This window comes from Macaca thibetana, chromosome 1 (genome assembly GCF_024542745.1).
Source record: "Macaca thibetana thibetana isolate TM-01 chromosome 1, ASM2454274v1, whole genome shotgun sequence".
Classification (NCBI taxonomy): domain Eukaryota; kingdom Metazoa; phylum Chordata; class Mammalia; order Primates; family Cercopithecidae; genus Macaca; species Macaca thibetana.
Window position 1 is genome coordinate 208,919,966 of NC_065578.1, and position 19,575 is coordinate 208,939,540.

Here is a 19,575-nt window from a genome sequence, read left to right on the forward strand (position 1 = left end):
TTCTCATGTAAATAGGCAAGTTCAGTTGTCACAGATTTGTAGAATTTCAGAGTGAAAGTGAAAGTGATTTCTGGAGGCTTCCTAACCCACCTGGCCTCCCTTGTGGCCTTACTACCCCTCTCTTGAGTTACATTGGATAATGCAGGCTTAGTGGTGAATGATTCAAAATCCTACTCTTCATTAAATCACAAAGCGTTTTGGTCTTCTGGTAGTACTTTCTCATATTCTCGGGTCTGAAGTGATTTGCTCAGTTTTCCAAAAATACATCCACTTTTAAATGCAGCAAGTTGTTGTATTTCACCCTACACATACTGATCTATCTCACAACTATATACCATTCTACACGCAGTGCCCTATCTAAAATTGTGCTTTTTGTCAATGTATTGCGCAACCTTTCTCCTGCCCCTTACTTTACACTTGCTAACAACAACAACTAGGCTATTCTAGGCACCATTATTTGTTTTCTTTGCGATCATTGGGAATGACGCCCTTGGTTTGTCTTTGTACTGCAGGAGAACTTTTAAAATTGATGTAACGATGAAGCTGATACTATGCTCAGTTTACATTTCTGCCCAAAACGATAGCTCTCAATAAATATTTGCTGCTTTGAGGTACACATCTTTTGGAAGAACTGATTAATCTGTATTTGTCTTGCTCCAGGGGACCCATCTTAAAAAATGCTCAGGTGTATATGTCTTGTAAACCTTCGAGTAAGGCTTTAGAGCAAACAGTTACATCTGCCATCATTTCTGTGGGTCCTGAGACCCACGGTCTTAGATTTTTGAACATTATTATGACTGCATAGTTTTCAATTGTGCAACCAAGGAAATATCAAGTGAACTTAGGGCACTGTGCTGAGAGTGTCATATGCATTACTCCACTGGATTTCCACAATTACTCTATAAGGTAGGTTTTATTCTAATTTCCATTTACAAATTAAGAATCTGAGGCTACACAGCTCAGATGTCACTTTTTCAAGGTAAAAGGAAACTAATGGACCTAGGATTGAACTTCTGTGGTCTGTAAGCTCTATGAGAGCAGGGATGAGGCCAGTTGTGCTCCCCATTTTGCTCAAACCGCGGACCCAACAAGGCAAATGGTCCATTTGATATACTTAGTGATGCATGAATTAATAAATGAAAGAGACCCTCAGAAAACCAGAACCATGAGTGTCAACAGCAAGATAGGCATATCTGGCTGGGCATGGTGGTTCATGCCTATAATCCCAGCACTTTGGGAGGCTGAGGCGGGTGGATCAGTTGGGGTCAGGAGTTTGAGATCAGCCTGGCCCACATGGTGAAACCTCGTCTCTACTAAAAATACAAAAATCAGCTGGGTGTGGTGGCATGCGCCTGTTGCTCCAGTTACTTGGGAGGCTGAGGCAGGAGGATCGCTTAAGCCTGGGAGGCAGAGGCTGTAGTGAGCCAAGATCATCTCAAAAAAAAAAAAAAAAAGAATGTCTTAATGTATTGATGATTTCCTATCTGACATTCAACATTCTCTTAGGTTTTGAGATGTGGCAATTTATACAAATAAATGTTTGTATAGGATAAAAATTCTAATACTGTTACTTGCTGTATAATGAACTGCTTTTAGTTGACATTCTCTTTCCTTTTAACTGGACTTTATCTTCTATAGTTTGTCTATTTTTTTTATAAATCATGGCTCCTTAAACTGAAGGCAGCAAACCATCAGAGGCCTAATTAAGGCTGCATAGTACATTATAATTACAGTGCTCATTTTATGGGTTTTATTTCAGCTAATTTACTCCAGGAAACTCTTGACTCATATTCATCTTTTCTTCTAATAAAATACTTTTGGTCCATCATTTTTGTTTGTCTGTTTTGCAAATGCGTCCATGATATTCCCTCATTGTGTATATGAATAATGATGTGATCCACCTTTTATCTTCACTAACTTCCATTTTTATTAATTTTTCTCTCCTTTTTCTAATTTTGCCAAGCCGTGTTATATTTTAATTTTAACCTCTGTCGCTTTTTTCTCCTTTTTGGAGCTTTATGAGTGCTCAAGATTTAATGGGCTTATTTTCTTCTTTAGCCACAAAACCAGCATAAAAATAGGAAGCATATGTAATTATGTATTTTTGTAGTTTGGCTTGAGCCCACATCTCTTGGAATTATTTTTAAGTGTGTGTGTGTGTGTATATATATATATACACACATATACACACACACACACTTGATATATATATTCATATCAATTTATTTTTCTCCCTCTATTTGTGTGACTAATGGAAACTCTATTTAGAGTAACATATTTATTTCATGAGTTAGCCCCCTATTAACAGGAAGCAAAATGTGCACTGCTTCTTTTTTCTTTTCTTTCTGATTATTTGTAAAGAAGAAAAAGTTAAAAAATAATTTATCACTTTATCTTATACTGAAACTCAAATGATTTCTTGACTTCACATTTATACCCAGTTTGAACGAACAGAAACATTTTCTCTGGCTCAGTGGTGATTCAGTTTGTGATACGCAAAATTCACTGCAAACATTTCAAAAGACATATTGTAATGATGCTCTCTGTTGACTCATTATTCACCTCTTGCTATTTGTTTTGGGTAGACCCAATTCTCCTTGGTAGGAAGAGCAAACTAAGCTTCCAGTTAGCTCAAGCTATAAATCTCTATAGTTTCTACTTTCTCATTTTCCCTCATGGTTGTGCTTACTCTTGAAAATAAGACAACTTAGATGCAATGCGTAAGTTATCACTCATTAGCAGTCTAATTTAAACTAGTGGAAAAAAACAACAGATTTGTGCCTTTACAGAACCCCCTCAGAGGCACAGGCCCAGATACAAATTACTGCTTTTACACATAACTCAGATTCTTTCCCTTACAGCTTCACCATTGCTGTGTAGCAAAAAACAAAACAACAAAACAACAAAAAACAAAACAAAAAAAAACCCCTCCCGACTCCTTGGATCTTTTGCCAGCCTGGAGCAAGCTAGACCATGTCTTCTGCTATTGAAAATTGCTGCTTACTTCGTTTGCACGTTTTTCTTTTTTCATGATGTTAGTACCATAAGAAGACACTCCTGTTAACCAGGGGTGCTTTATGCCTTGTTTTCGCATTTATTAAACCCTGAGTCTTAGTTGAACTTTCACTATCTTTTTTGATTTTGTGAGTACATAGTCGGTGTCTATATTTATGGAACACATGAGATGTTTTGATACAGGGATGCAATGTGAAATAAGCACATCATGGGGAATGGGGTATGCATCCGCTTTCAAGCATTTCTTCTTTGAATTACAAGCAATCCAATTACACTCTTTAATTTAAAGAGTTAATTATACATTTAAAATGTACAGTTAAGTTATTATTGGCATTAGTCGCACTGCTGTGCTATCAAGTAGTAGATCTTACTCATTCTTTCTATTTTTTTGTACCCATCAACCATCCCCACATTCCCCTAGAGCCCCCCACTACCCTTCCCAGCCTCTGGTAAATACCCTTCTACTTCTATGTCCGTGAACTCAAATGTTTTGATTTTTAGATCCCACAAATAAGTGAGAACGTGTGATGACTGTTTTTCTGTACGTGGTTTATTTCACTTAACATAATCATCTCCAGTTCATCCATGTAGTTGCAAATGACTGGATCACATTCTTTTTTATGGCTGAATAGTACTCCATTGTGTATATGTACTGATTTTCTTTCTTCATTCATCTGCAGATGGACATTTAGGTTGCTTCCAAATCATTGCAATTATGAACAGTACTGCAACCAACATGGAGTGCAGATATCTCTTCGATGTATTTCTTTGTATTGGGTATATACTCAGCAGTGGGATTGCTGGATCACATAGTAGCTCAATTTTTAGTTTTTTGAGGAACCTCCAAAATGTTCTCTGTAGTGGTTTTCCTAATTTACATTCCCACCAGCAGTGCGGGAGCGCTCCCTTTTCTCCATATTCTTGCCAGCATTTGTTATTGCCTGTCCTTTGGATATAAGCCATTTTAACTGGAGTGCAATGATATCTCATTATAGTTTTGATTTGCACTTCTCTGATGATCCTTCACTGCATTTTTGACTCAACTCTCCTGTAATCTCAAGAATGCAAAACTTTCTGTGGTTCTGCCCAGTTGCCATCCTTGTTTCTCTGTGTCTCACTCTCTCTCTCGCCAAGGTCTAACAGGCTGGTTTAATTTCTCCTGATTTACTGATATACCTGATTTTATTTTAATAACTAACTTTGATTCCATGTCTTCATGCTGATTCATAGATATCTCCCCTGAATTCTCCTCTGATCAGTGTTGTCCATTCAGCATTTCTCTACCTCTTACCACTATCATCCCTGCTCAGCAAAGGCGCGTCTTGGTAATTCTTCCCTGTTGATCTTTGTTTCATTTGCCTTATTTTATTTCAACCATAAAATAATAGTAAGTACTGACATAGCATTGCTTTGATCCAAGCTCTGTTCTAAATGTCTTACATGTATTGCTATTTATAACAGTGTCCCCTCTCCCAGGCACCGTTATTACCTCCCAGGCACCGTTATTACGTCCATTTCATAGATGTGGACACTGGAGCACAGAGATGTTAAATAATATGCCAAAAACCTGCGAGGATGCAAAACTAGGCACATCGGCTTATGTCCATGCTTATCACCAGTGTATACTACAATAGAATAATAATGATACCTCTTACTGTGATATTTCCCCATTAAGCTTTGTAAATACCAAGACTCCCAATCAATTACTCTTCCGAAAAGTTGACGGTCTGTCACATCCCTAAGTTATTTGCATTCAGGAATGCAAATGTCTTTCATGTTCTGTGTGTTTCCCTGTTCTTTCTAGTCATTTACCAGTTTACTTCCCCATCTTTTTACTTGTTATATCATTTTGTTTAATTACTCAGAGCTAAAAGACAAATTTTCCTACTTTCAGTGAAACGTCAGTGAAATCCGGGGATATTAATAAAAACGTTCTGACCGAAAAAGCTCTAACGAGTTTCAACTCCCAGATAGGAGGGAAAAAAATCCCCAAACAATAACCTGTGGTTTGAATAATTTGTAATTAATTGGGTCTCTGATTGTGCCTTCTTTCACGGATCTGCTGTGGACACCACCAAACTGTTTGACTGGCACTGCATCTCCAGGGTTTCCTTTACACGGGGCAATTCAATTCCTACTAATTAGCACTCAGCTGGAGTCTTCCTGTTTGCTTACCTCTAGCTTAGACGAAAGGGTTTCCGCGTCATGATTTTCAGGTGAGGCCGTGTGCTCCTTCTGGAGTAAGCTTTTGTCCAGTATTATTACTCCTGCTTGAAATAGAGGTGAAAGAGAAACTTTCCTTCTCCCAGAGCAGGATCACACTCCTGTATCCTTCATGAATAGAGAGCTAGGTTCCATCTAAGTCCACATACATCTTGGTGTTCTGGGATGATTTTGACTTTGTTTCATTTTTGCAGAACAATTGTAACCATAGGTGAGGAAACAATACCCGGGGGGGCAGTGGGGAGGGCATGGTGGTTTCCAAGTCGGTGGTTTTCCTGGGCTTTCCTCAGTGATCATGGGAGCACCAGTGTCATGGTTTGCTTTGTCCCCACGTTGGCCTCCTGTGCCTGTGTGGCTACCAGTCTAATTCCATTCACTTCTCCCAAATGTAAGCTTATGCCCACTTGCTATAGGGCAAAATCCCCAGGCTAGATTCTTCTTGGTAGGTAAAGTCAACCTACATAGAGCACTCTTGCCCTGTGGCTTGTTTCTAGTTTTTCTATACAGATTCTCAACAAATTTTGTTCAACCTCAGACAGCCTGAGTTGTGACCTGTGAATATATAATAGCAAAGTCAACTTTGATCTCTGATGAAGTTCCTACAGATTTGTAAGTCAAGTGACAAAAGTCTAAGTCTATCAGTAAAAAGCAGACAGGATCACTTTTTTGGTTACAAAAAACATGATAAGGAATATTGTCTACCCATCCTAGCACTTGGCGGCCACTCCCAGTACCATTAAGTTATTCCTAGACATTTAGTTACATCCTTGGAGATTTTCCTTTCTCAAGAGAACATAAATAATTCACAGTTACAACTATAAAAGTTTTAAGGCAAATGGCTGAATAATTGCACGTATTAAACATGCAGCGCCTGCAGCCTCAATTTTGTGTTCTACACACAAACAGCACAGAAATTTGCCTAATTCACCAAGTGAAATTTTTCCTCAAATTAAAACACAGATAAGGAAATTCTAGCACTAAGAAATATAAATTCTCTATGTCATGTCTTCTGTCTTTTCTACTTTAAAATCATAATAGTTTTAAATAAAATTCTCCAAATATAAAGTATGTCAGTTGTCCTATTTACACTTAACAATAACAAATCTTGTTATGAGTAACAAATGGCAGATTTCTTTTGTTTAAACAGAATGTGAGAACCAACAGTCCATTTATATTCATTGACTTATTCGTTTGGCAAACATGAGATGGCCTTCCCTGGGTCAGAGTGAGCTGGGTGACAAGGAGGCAAAATTAAATCAATATCTGCTCTCAAGGGCTCTTACTGTAATGGGGGATTGAAATAAGAATTTTAAAAACATGAATGTCCTTGTTACTACAAAAGGAGGAATAATTAATTCATCCTGGGGCATTGGTAAACGCTCTCCAAATGAGGTAACTTTCAACCTTTGCAAGCTGATTGAGATTTTGCAGTCTTAGAAGGTGGGAGTGTATTTAGATCTGAGAATAACATCAGCAAAGGATTGAAGGTGCGCAAGTTCCTATAAGTTTCAAGAGGGTCTTGCCTGCCTGCTTCACTGCTGATCCCATTCCTTGGAACAGTGACTGATAGGTGCTTAATAAACATATACGATTCATATGTAGGTATACATATTAATCATTTGTGGGAGGAAGTGGCAGGAATTGAGGCTGCAAAGGAACGTTGCACTATCTGGTGTAGGGACTGATATTCTATGCTAAGGATAGAGTGGGACTGATATTCTATGCTAAGGGGAGTGGACTTTGACCTTGGAAGGTCTGGTAAGCCATTAAAGATTTTAAGCAAAGGAGTGACATTGATTAAATATGTGTTTCAGCATAACCGCCTACAGTTAGGAGGATGGGTTGGGGTGGGAGGAAAACTGGAGGAGAGGATATAGTGAGAGGCTATTCAGTGAAAGGAGAGGATGAGTTTAGGAGATAAATTTGGACACAGAATTAATGAGTTTTAACAATTAGATTTAGGAAAATGAGAAAGTGAAAGAGGATTCAAAAATGACTTCAGGTTTGTAGCTTGAATATACAGATGGACGATGGATGAGAGAAGCAATTTTACATGTATATGTACAAAGAAAGGTGTTATGTTCAGCTCGTGGAAAAGTTAGTTGGGGGTACTTAGAGACATTCTCACTGAAATGTCCAGAAGACAATTAGGAGATGATATTTGAAATCAACCTGGAATAGTCAACCTAAGTTCTTGTTACTCCTCACTACTAAGGCAAATCATGCAATATTAAATGGCCAGTACCCTGAGACCAACCCTAGTTTATTGCTGTGTAATACTTAGTTCTGATATAAACCCTCAGTACTGTCTCTGTGTGGTAACTGGCAGGTTTTGTTTATGCTTATTCCAAATTTATGGAATGAAAATAAGTTTATATAACTTGGATGAAGTATAAGAGTTAAAAAATTATTTCCATAGATTAAAAGTTAATTTTAGTTATATACTGTAGAGAGGAGAGGCAGCTAATGTTACTGGCCTTTTGTTGTCAGGCCTCATTAAGTTGTATGAATTGAATAAGTATTGAGATTTAATGGCAGAAATAAAATGTAAATAGACATTACTTCCTATTGTTTTATGATTCTTTTAAAATATGTTTCTTACTATAAAAGTTATGCATGCTCATTTCATAGAATTTATGAAATATTGGGAGAGAAGTATACAAATCCAGCAATAACTAAGACTAACCTTTTTAGGTAATAACTTCTGGTCTTTTTTGAAATATGTATTTTATACAAATGAATATATTTTACATAGTTGCAATTATCATGTATATGTTATTTTGGATCTACTTTTAAAAAGTCACATTGATTATTATGTATTTCTATGATATTAGTAGGTTCTCTCAAATCATTTCTATAAACTTATTAAAACATAAAATTCAATTGTTTTGCCTTATTAGTTGTTGTAATTGGTTGAAATTTTTTTAGGTAATTTGTAGCATATTTATAATTCTTTCATTCCATAATATTGTTGTGATCTGCCAAGCTTTTAAATTTGAGAATCTAACCATAAGCTTCATGACTATAGCTCTTTCTTGGTCTTATTGAATGTATTTAGTATTTAGTGGTCAAATGATTATAACTACTGACACTGTAATCTTCATTAAGCACTGTTTCTCTGCATCATTTTTGACCCAAGTGTTCAAAGCATATATCAGCATAATTTAAATATACACATAATATTGTATAGCTATTCCTTTTTTTATTTAAAAATGGGTTCTTTGGTGTTTCCCATTTGTTTTCCTTTAAGAATTTTTTATTAAGCATATTTGCTGTTTATTTCAATAAAATTAAAAATCAAATTTATTTCAGGCTGGGTGCTGTGTCTTGCGACTATAATCTCAGCCCTTTGGGAGGCCAGTGGTAGAATTGCTTGAGCCCAGGAGTTCAAGACCTGTCTGGGCAACATAATGAGACCACCCTCCTCTCTACAGGAAAAAAAAAAAAAAAAGCTCAGCATGGTGGCAGGCACCTATAGTCCCAGCTACTCAGGAGGCTACAGGAGGCTCAGGGGGGAGGATTGCTTAAGCCCAGGAGCTTGAGGGTGCAGTGAGCTATGATCCTGCCAGTGCACTCCAGCCTGGGCAACTGAGCAAGATCCTGTCTCAAAAAATTATTCCAATAAACCAGGGTTATTCTTAAGGTATTGACCATCTAATATGCCTGCATATTCCAGTTTATTCCAATAAAACTGAAAATAAAATGTGCTTTCTTTGACATTTTATTGTCATAATTAATAGAATTAGAAGTGGTCAATTTTTTTCAACTGTTTACTTGTTGGATCTGACCTGGTAGAATTGAAAAATAAAGAAATTGTTTTAATGTTAAACACCAAATTCTGAAAGCTTTCTGTTAGACTAGGGTAAATAGGAGAAAAATCGGGAATTTGTTTTCATATAGCTATTTTTGCACTTTGTGACATACGCTATTTACCTCCAAAATCTAGTCATATCTTTTCTAATATATTCAGTTTATTCACTCTATGGACCTTCATGAGTGTTTATTTAGCAAGAAAATTTATTGGTCTTGGTCGTAACTTCTTGATCTTTTTTCTTAATGGTTAGATTCTATTCCATGATTGGCAATCTTTTTCTGAAAAAGGCTAGTGTCTTAGTCCAGTAGGACTGTTGTAACAAAATATCATAAACTGGGTGATTTATAAACAACAGAAATTTATTTCTCACAGTTCTAGATTCTGGGAAGTCCAAGATCAAGGCTCCTTCAGGTAAACTGTCCTGAGGGTCTCCTTTCTCATAGAAAGTTCGTCCTCACATGGTGGAAGGGACAGCAAGCTCCCCTGGGGCCTCCTTTATAAAGGCGCTAATCCCATTCTTAAGGGCTCTACCTTCATGACCTAATCACCTCCCCAAGGGGAACATCTCCTAATACCAATGTCAGGCCTTTGAGCATCTCCTAATACCATTGTCAGGCCTTTGAGCCCAAGCTAAGCCATCATATCCCCTGTGACCTGCATGTACATCCAGATGGCTTGAAGCAACTGAAGATCCACAGAAGAAGTGAAAATAGCCTTAAGTGATGACATTCCACCATTGTGATTTGTTCCTGTCCCACCCTAACTGATGCATATATTCTCCCCCACCCTTAAGAAGGTACTTTGTAATATTCTCCCCTGCCCTTAAGAATGTACTTTGTACGCCTATCCCAAACCTATAAGAACTAATGATAATCCCACCACCCTTTGCTGACTCTCTTTTCGGACTCAGCCCGCCTGCAGCCAGGTGAAACAAACAGCCTTGTTGCTCATACAAAGCCTGCTGGTGGTCTTTTCACAGGACGCGAGTGACAACCATCACCTTGGGGGTTAGGATTTCAACATATCAATTCTGGGGAGACGAAAACATTCAGACCATAGCAGCCAGATAGTTAATATTATAGGTGCGTGGACCATGAGGTCTGTTAACTCAACCCTGCCTTTGTAGTGTGAAAGCAGCTATAGATAGTATGTAAATGCAGGTGCATGGAATACACAATAAAAAGTTATTTATAAAAACAGGCAGTGTGCATCTGATAAGGGTCTAATATCCAGAATCTATAAGGAACTTAAATCATCCAACAAGCAAAAGCCAAATAACCCCATTAAAAAATTGTCAAAAGACTTGAACAGACACTTCTCAAAAGAAGACAGACAAGCAGCCAACAAACATATGAAAAGTTTTCTACCCACATTCCCAATCACCAAAGAGAAATGCAAGTCAAAACTACAATGAGATACCATCTCATACCACTCACTCTTGGCTATTGTTAAAAAGTCAGGCCGGGCACAGTGGCTGACACCTGTAATCCCAGCACTTTGGGAGGCAAAGGCAGGCAGATCACCTGAGGTCTGGAGTTCGAGACCAGCCTGGCCAACATGGTGAAACCCCGTCTCTACTAAAAATACAAAAATTACCTGGGCATGGTGGTAGGTGCCCATAATCCCAGCTACCCGGGAGGCTGAGGCGGGAGAGTTGCTTGAACCCGGGAGGTGGAAATTGCAGTGAACTGAGATCACGCCATTACATTCCAGCCTGGGTAACAAAAGCAAAACTCCATCTCAAAAAGAAAAAAAAAAAAAGAGTGCACCCGCCCCCCCCAAAAAAGATGCTGGTTGGGCTATAGAGAAGAGGCTTACATTGGTGGGAATGTAAATTAGTTCAGCCACTGTGGAAGGCAGTTTGGAGATTTCTCAAAAAACTTAACAGAGAACTACCGTTTGACCCAGCAAGCCTATTACTGGGTATATACCTGAAAGAAAATTAATTGTTTTACCAAAAAGACACATGCACTTAAATGTTCAGGGCATCCCTATTCTCAGTAGCAAAGACATTGAATCAATCTAGGTACCCATCAACAGTGAACTGCATAAAGAAAATGTGGTACATATGCATCATTACTATGGATTGGATAAAGAAAATGTGGTACATATACAATGCCACGCAACCATAATAAGAGCGACATCATGTCCTTTACAGCAACATGGATGCAACTGGAGGTCGTTATCCTAAGCGAATTAATGCAGGAACAGAAAACCAAATACAGCGTGTCATCACTTATAGTGGGAGCTAAACAAGGGGTACTCGTGGACATAAAGATAGCAACAATAGACTAGGCACTACTAAGCGGAGGTGGGTGAGGGGATGGGAACAAGGGTTGAAAAATTACCTATTGGTTGGGGTATACTCACTACCCCATTGATGGGATCAGTTGTACCTCAAACCTCAGCATCATGCGATATATCCATGTAACAAACCTGCACATGTATCCCTTGAATTGAAAATAAAAGTTGAAATTATTTTTTATAAAAAGGCAGTCATGTGCTCTATAGCAATCAATAATGGAGAGAAAACAAGCAAAAACATCAGGATAGCATGACTAGTCTATTAAAAATGCTTTTCCATTTCCATGATTTTATTTTAGTACAGAATGAATGAGTTTATTTTATTCCTACGTTTTTAGTAATAGCAAAAAAAAAAAAAAAAGGTATTCGGTTTTAGTATACTTATATAAAGATCTGCTTTAACTCGTCAGCCTCTTGTATTATTATTTTCTGTTGTCTTTGATTTTTAACTGTTACGCATTGTTGGAACACAGCAGCTGATTTTGAACAGCTCCAAAATTTAACTCAAAATCCTTTTGGCTGAATATATATTTGTATTTTAACAAACTAAGTCATTAGTGAAGAAATTAGCAGTAACTCTCCTTGTTTTGTAATGGATGGGGGCTTGGATCAGATATAGATTGTGACAGCCATAGAGAATTGCTTCTGTATTCTATAATACCTTTGTAAATGTAAAACTTTGTATTACTTTTCTAAGAATATTAACTCCATTTGAGATGTATGACCCTTTCTACAGGGTTCCTCTGGGGCTGTTCCCAAAACTATGTAACTCTTAGATGTGATGTTTTCTATATGTTGGGTCTAATTGTTGTGAATGGGATCCATTCTCATTGCTGACAAGGCAAGCTTGTTCTGAAAACATGAACACAGAGGTACACGTGTAGCTTTACAAGTTCACCCTAAAATTTCTGATAATGAAATTTATTTTCTCTTCTTTCCTTCTTAAACTTTAAGAAAAGGCATATACTATTTTATCTTTTGTGGTGGCTAGTACCTAAAAATATCACGATTTTTAATCCAGTTTTATACATTGTGTTATTTCTATTTGTTTTTGTCTTATTTTATATATTTCTTTTAACAAACTAAGAAATCTTTTCTACTATAAACCTGGGAGAATGTCGTGATCTTCATGGATTAGGATGCATTGTTGCAGGATTACATTTTCAGTGCCAAGAAGCTTCCTAAACTGGCCCTAACCAGTCTGTCCCCTCCCCACTCACTCTGTACATGAGGCACACCAGATATGCCCCACATTCAAGACTATTCATGCATCTACTGCCCTTCCTTTCCTGGAAAGCCTGAAAAGGGTCGTGAACATATTCTTTAAGGCCCCATCTGCATGTTGCTTTGTTTACTACCTCCCCCGGATAGGATTACTTGCTTCTTCTGCTAAACACCATGTCTCAGTTGTTTGCCTTTTCCTCCCTCAACTGTGATGTCATCATCTTTGGATATTAGTCCCCTCTCCCAAACACCACCTGTCACCTATCACAGTGCCTTGTGACAGTCACATTGAGCACAGATAATTACATGTTGTACTGAATCCACATATGTAGAAAAAGGAAGGCACACTGGTCATTGTATACCAATTAATCACGGTTTTTTTTTTTTTTCTTCCCTGTTTCTTTGTTTTATCTTTAGGCATTCTGGAAGTTTTACACTGTGTTTTAGTAGAAAGTCCAGAAGCTCTAAATATTATTAAAGAAGGACATATTAAATCCATTATCTCACTTTTAGACAAGCATGGAAGAAATCACAAGGTAAATGAAATACTTTGTTTCCCTGAATGAATTTTCAAATCCTTTTAGATACGTTTTTTAAATACAATAACTTTTAAAAAGTGTGTCAAATTTTTCATGAGTGTTTTTCTTCTCTTAATTATTATTTTTTGAGCAGTCGTGCTCTGTCGCCCAGGCTGGAGTGCAGTGGTGTGATCTGAACTCACTGCAACCTCCGCCTCCAGGGCTCAAGCAATTATCCTGTCTCGGCCTCTGGAGTAGCTGGGACTACAGGTACATGCCACTATGCCCGGCTAATTTTTGTATTTTAAGTAGAGACAGGGTTTTACCGTATTGGTCGGGCTGGTCTTGAGCTCCTGACCTCAGGTAATCCACCTGCCTTTCCTCCCAAAGTGCTGGGATTACAGGCATGAGCCACCGTGCCCGGCCTTCATCTCTTAATCATGATCAAGTAATATTGTTTAGTGTTTATTCATAGCATCAGTGGGAACATGAACAGTTCTCAATTTATATATGAAGAAAAGTTGGAAAGTTAGTGGGAAACTACTGTAATGTTTAAATAACTGAGTCAAATGTAACTGGAGGAATGTGTTTGCTTTGTAAAAAGTGCTGCTGATGCTTGATTCTGAAGGGGGAATTAGAATCAGCTGAAAGTGACTGCACACAGTGACTCATGCCTGCCATCCCAGTAATTGGGGAAGCCAAGATGGGAGGATCGCTTGAGGCCAGGAGTTTGAGACCAGCCTGGGTAATATAGCAATACCCTGTCTTTACAAAAAAGAAAAATTAGCCAGGCGTGATGGCACGCACCTATAGAGGCTGAGACAGGAGGATTCCTTGTGCCCGGGAGTTCGAGTCTGCAGTGAGCTATGATCGCGCCACTGCACTTCAGCCTGGGTGACAGAATGAGATGCTGTCAGAAAGGAAGGGAGGGAGGGAGGGAGGGGAGAAAGAATGGAAAGGCAGGGAGGGAGGGAGGATCAACTGAAAGTAATTTCTCTTTTCAGGTCCTGGACGTGTTGTGCTCACTCTGTGTTTGCCATGGGGTTGCAGTCCGTTCTAACCAGCACCTCATCTGTGACAATCTCTTACCAGGAAGAGATCTGTTACTGCAGACACGTCTTGTGAACCACGTCAGCAGGTAAATTCAGACCGACAGTGTCATCTGACAGGCAACATAATAAAAGAATTAATGTTCTTGTCCTGTAGCTGACACTATATGGTCTGTTTTTTAAATTAGACCATATAGTAGTATTTTCTGTATTTTTGCAGTGAATAATATGTCTTTTTCTCTAACAATCAGATGGGATAATAATAAATGAACCTAGCAAAATATGGCTTTGCCACAGACACATGGATAAGAGCTTTTATTCACATTCCTATGTAGATAGATAATCATTGACATACTCAGGACCATCCTGGCAACTGTATAGGTATATGGTTGTATATAATTATGCTTTACATCTTCTTAGAATGTAACTAAAACACTATCCTTCAATATCATTTTTTTAAAATTATTTTTTTGAGACAGAGTCTCACTGTCGCCCAGGCTGGAGTGCAGCGGTGCGATCTCAGCTCACTGCAAGCTCCACCTCCCAGGTTCACGCCATTCTCCTCCCTCAGCCTCCTGAGTAGATGGGATCACAGGCGCCCGCCACCAAGCCCAGCTAATTTTTTTGTATTTTTAGTAGAGACGGGGTTTCACCGTGTTAGCCAGGATGGTCTCGACCTCCTGACCTCGTGATCTGCCTGCCTCGGCCTCCCAAAGTGCTGGGATTACAGGCATGAGTCACCACGCCCGGCCCCTTCAATATCATTTTGAGGTACCTGCTATGTACGATCAAAAATAGAATGTCCAAAATGTAATATATTATGCAAATAACCAATAAAACTACATCTTCAGTTAGATCTGCCTTCCAAGGCACCTCACGTTCATTGAGTACCATGTGCCAGCTGTGGTGCTAAGGGCTTTATGTGTATTCTATACTGTTTGTGTCTGTGCTTTCCTAGGAACCACTGGGATTCACATTTTATAGACGAAAAAACTGGAACTGGAAGTGGAACTCAGATCTAAATCCAGAGACTGAGCTTATAACCACCATGTCACACTGCCTTTCTTATCCCCTGTATTAGTCAGGCTTCTCTAGAGGTACAGGATGAATAGGATAGCTGTACATATGAAAGGGAGTTTATTAAGGAGCATTGATTCACACGATCACACGGTGAAGTCCCACAATAGGCCGTCTGCAAACTAAGGAGCAAGGAAGTCAGTCTGAGTCCCAAACCTCACAAGTAGGGAGGCCAGAAGTGCGGCCTTTAGCCTGCGGTTGAAGGCCTGAGAGCCCCTGGCAAACCACTGCTAAGTCCAGGAGTCCAAAAGCAGAAGAACTTGGGAGTCTGATGTTCAAGGGCAGGAAACATCCAGCATGGGAGGAAGAGGAAGGATGGAAAACTCAGCCAGTCTAGTCTCTCCACGTTCTTCTGCCTGCTTTTATTCTAGCTGTGCTGGCAGCTGATTAGATGGTGCCCACCCAGATTGAGGGTGGGTCTGCCTCTCTCTGTCCATTGACTCAAATGTTATTCTCCTTTGGCAACACCTTCACAGACATATCCAGGAACAATACTCTGCATCCTTCAATCCAATCAAGTTGACACTCAATATTAACCATCACATCCCCCAGATGAACACATAAATAAATAATAAGAAATAACTGCTTACAATCATAAAATGCTGTGTGTGATAGTAGTAACATTGACACACTGTATCTAGCAGCTAGCCCAGAGATACTGATAACGTCATCCTGTTTTAAACAGAAATGTGGGGTTTGTTGTGTATTTCTATGATGTGTTTTGTTTTTTGAGATAGAGTCTTGCTCTGTCACCAGGGCTGGAGTGCAGTGGCATGACCTTGGCTCACTGCAACTTCTGCCTCCTGGGTTCAAACCTTTCTCCTGCCTCACCCTCCCAGTAGCTGGGATTACAGGTGCACACCACCACACCCAGCTAATTTTTGTATTTTTAGTAGAGATGGGGTTTCACCATGTTGGCCAGTGTGGTCTTGAACTCCTGACCTCGTGATCCACCCGCCTTAGCCTCCCAAAGTGCTGGGATTACAGGTGTGAGCCACCGCACCTGGCCAATGTGTGTGTTTTTAAAAAAAATATATGAGATATATATATATATACTTATTTCATATTCACTCTATGGCAGAAACTTCTTTACATTTATTCTATTATTCCATCCTCACAACATGCTTGAACTTAGAGATGTTTACCAGCCCATTTTCCAGGAGGATAAATGGAGGATGAGCAAGGTTTCATAACTAGTGCCAGGTCACACAGCTAGCAAATGGATGCTAAAATTTTCTCTCTGACTCAGAAACCCATGGTTTTCCAACTAGACTTCCAACCACACTGTGCTGGAAAAATGGAAATTGTTGGGAAACGGATACAGCTGGTTGTTTTCCTTCGCTCCTTTTGAGGAGCTCCTTTTTAAAGTAAGTCAGTTACATATCAAATTATGTTACCTCTGCTGAGCTGGGAAGCAAAGTCCAAACACCTTCTATGTTTTTGTTTGTTTGTTTTACAGTACTGACTTAAGATGTCCTTCATGATTCTTTATATAACAGACCTGCCATTCTTGAGTAGTATGTTCTGAGACCTTCATTCATTTCTACCTACTGCTACCATAGGGTATATGTCCTCTCCTAAAATGGAATTAAATACAAGTTACGAAAAATTTTTCTGTTCACAGTGAGGCTTAATGAACAACAAAGCTGATTAGTTACCTTGGTTCCTTCACAAACAACATGACCTACCTCAGCCCCGTACCCCATGTGACACAAAGCTTAGTTTAGGAAAATTTCTCCATGTCTGGAATTCCTAATAACTCCATTAATTCTAAAAGTCTGCTCTGAGTGTCTCAGTTTATGACTTAAATACGATTAATGATACACAACGTGCGGAAGAGGAATTAAGACAAAATAACGTTAGTTCCTTGGGTGACACCGCCAAGAAATCTCGGAAGCGAAACTGCTGATGGAATGTTCACAGTGGAGCTGGCTTTCACTGTATACTACTTCAGTGGTAGTTTTCATGATTTTGTTAGTAATTAAGGAAATATATATTTAATATGTGGCATCTTAGAGAAGCATGACTAATGTTTAAAATAGTGAGATGTGGCTGGGCATGGTGGCTCATGCCTGTTATTCCAGCACTTGGGAGGTCAAGGCAGGAGGATTACTTGAGCTCAGGAGTTTGATACCATCCTGGGCATCATAGCAAAACCTTATCTCTACTAAAAATTAAAAAAAAAATTAGTTAGGCTTGGTGGCACTCTCCTTTAGTGCCAGTTATTCAGGAGGCTGAGATGGGAGGATTACTTGAGCCTGGGAGATGGTGACTGCAATAAACTGTGATTGCATCACTGCACTTCAGCCTAGGCAACAGAGCAAGACCCCGTTTCAATAAAATAAAATTAAATGAAATACAAAAGTAAAATTATGAGATGTAAATGCAAACAATGGAAGGTTTGTCTGGACTTTTCTTACATGCGATTCCTGTCTCTTTAAAGCATGAGACCCAATATTTTTCTGGGCGTCAGTGAAGGTTCTGCTCAGTATAAGAAATGGTACTATGAATTGATGGTGGACCACACAGAGCCCTTTGTGACAGCTGAAGCAACGCACCTGCGAGTGGGCTGGGCTTCCACTGAAGGGTATTCTCCCTACCCTGGAGGGGGCGAAGAGTGGGGTGGAAATGGTGTTGGAGATGATCTCTTCTCCTATGGATTTGATGGCCTTCATCTCTGGTCAGGTACGTGCTGTCCATTTTCTTTCACCATGTTCCAGAAGGAGATCTTTTGCTGGACATTTCTGAAAGCTATTGGTGCTGCTTCCATTGGGTACTTCTATAGGGTATTAATCATTCAGAAATTTAGCATTGAGAGGATGAGTAAGAGTGTTGGGGTAAAAGCAGTATTTCACTAGGGGAAAAAGAAAACACAATTATAGTACGATTTCCAAGGGACTGCCTAGCTTATGAACAGTGCTGTGTATTTAAAGATTTAAATAAGAGTGTATTACTTAGGAACAATACTGTGTATTTAAAAGTGCATTCCAAAGCATGAATGAACTGCAAGAAACTTGTGACTTTTCTGCTTTAATTGGTATGTTTAAAACTTCAGCTGCCAATGGAAAAGAACAAAAAACAAACCTTGGAAAATAATGGGAAGAAATAGACTAAGTTCAGCCTTCTGTTAGATAATGTAATGGTGGGAAATCAATAATTTGTAAAGTGTGGTATGAGGACTCAGATTATAATCAAATGACACTCTGTTTCAGAAGTATAAAATGGTTTAAAAATAAAGGAATAGGTCATTTCACCAGCTACCAACGCTTAGTTTTGATGGTTGAGTATGTATTAGAAATGAGTACTATATATTTAAAAATAATATTCTTTTCTCTGATTCATGAAGAAGTAGAGTTTGGTTAGCTCCATTTAAAAGCTTAGCTCTTGATTATGTAGATTTTTTTAGATGTTAAAATTCTTCTGGATTCTGCAGACATATGCTTATATTGGTAAAGCTGCATTTGGAATATAGTCCTGGTATGATCTTGTCATAGTTTATAAATTATTTAGCATATGGAAGATACAGAAAGTTACCTTAAGTTATAAAGCTGAACTTTGCCTCTTGTGGAGTACAAATGATAGGCATTTATGTATGCTTTATGGGCCTAAAAGCTTATGAAAAGTAAGAAATAAATTGAACTACACCTAAGACTTTATGGTAATGAGTTTATATCTAAAAGCATTCCATGTAGTTGTATGTAACAATGATACTTACTGAATTCTTTCTTCATTGAGTGCCAATAGCTCAATTGTCTAGAAGAGATGAAGCTGTATTTTGTTTTTTCTGTGTGTGTTTATTTATTTATTTATTTATTTATTTATTTATTTATTTCAAGACGGAGTCTTGCTCTGTTGCCCAGGCTGGAGTGCAGTGGTGCAATCTTGGCTCATTGCAGCCTCCACCTCCTGGGTTCAAGTGATTCTCGTGTCTCAGCCTCCTGAGTAGCTGGGACTACAGGCTTGCACCACCATGCCCAACTCATTTTTATACTTTTTTAGCGGAGTCGGGGGTTTCACCATGTTGGCCAGGCTTATCTTGATCTCCTGGTCTCAAGTGATCTGCCTGCCTCCGCTTTCCAAAGTGCTGGGATTACAAGTGTGAGCCACTGTGCCCAGCCTCAATTTTTAATTTTTGTGAGTACATAAAAGGTATATATATTCATGGCGTTGAAGCTGTGTTTTGCATATTTCATCTAACCTCTGAGGAATGTGGTTGGACTCCTCACAGTACCGTAGACTACTTTATACAAAGGCGACCTGTGCCAGCCAGACTATAGTCACAGTGCCTTGTTCCCATAGGAAATTTTTCCTGTTGACCAACCAGAGATAAAGAGTCCTCACTTCAGAAGAC

The 19,575-nt window shown here is 38.8% G+C and overlaps 1 protein-coding gene across 8 annotated transcripts in view; it reads left to right on the forward strand.

The window, feature by feature from the left end:
• Window positions 1-19,575, forward strand: part of RYR2 (ryanodine receptor 2) — a 795,071-nt gene that overhangs the window by 432,341 nt on the left and 343,155 nt on the right. For all 8 annotated transcript variants that reach the window (XM_050770606.1, XM_050770614.1, XM_050770624.1 and 5 more), the window contains exons 18-20: window positions 12,998-13,116; window positions 14,103-14,236; window positions 17,668-17,909. In XM_050770606.1, coding sequence (XP_050626563.1) covers window positions 12,998-13,116; window positions 14,103-14,236; window positions 17,668-17,909 — 495 coding nt within the window. The remainder of the gene's footprint in view (window positions 1-12,997; window positions 13,117-14,102; window positions 14,237-17,667; window positions 17,910-19,575) is intronic.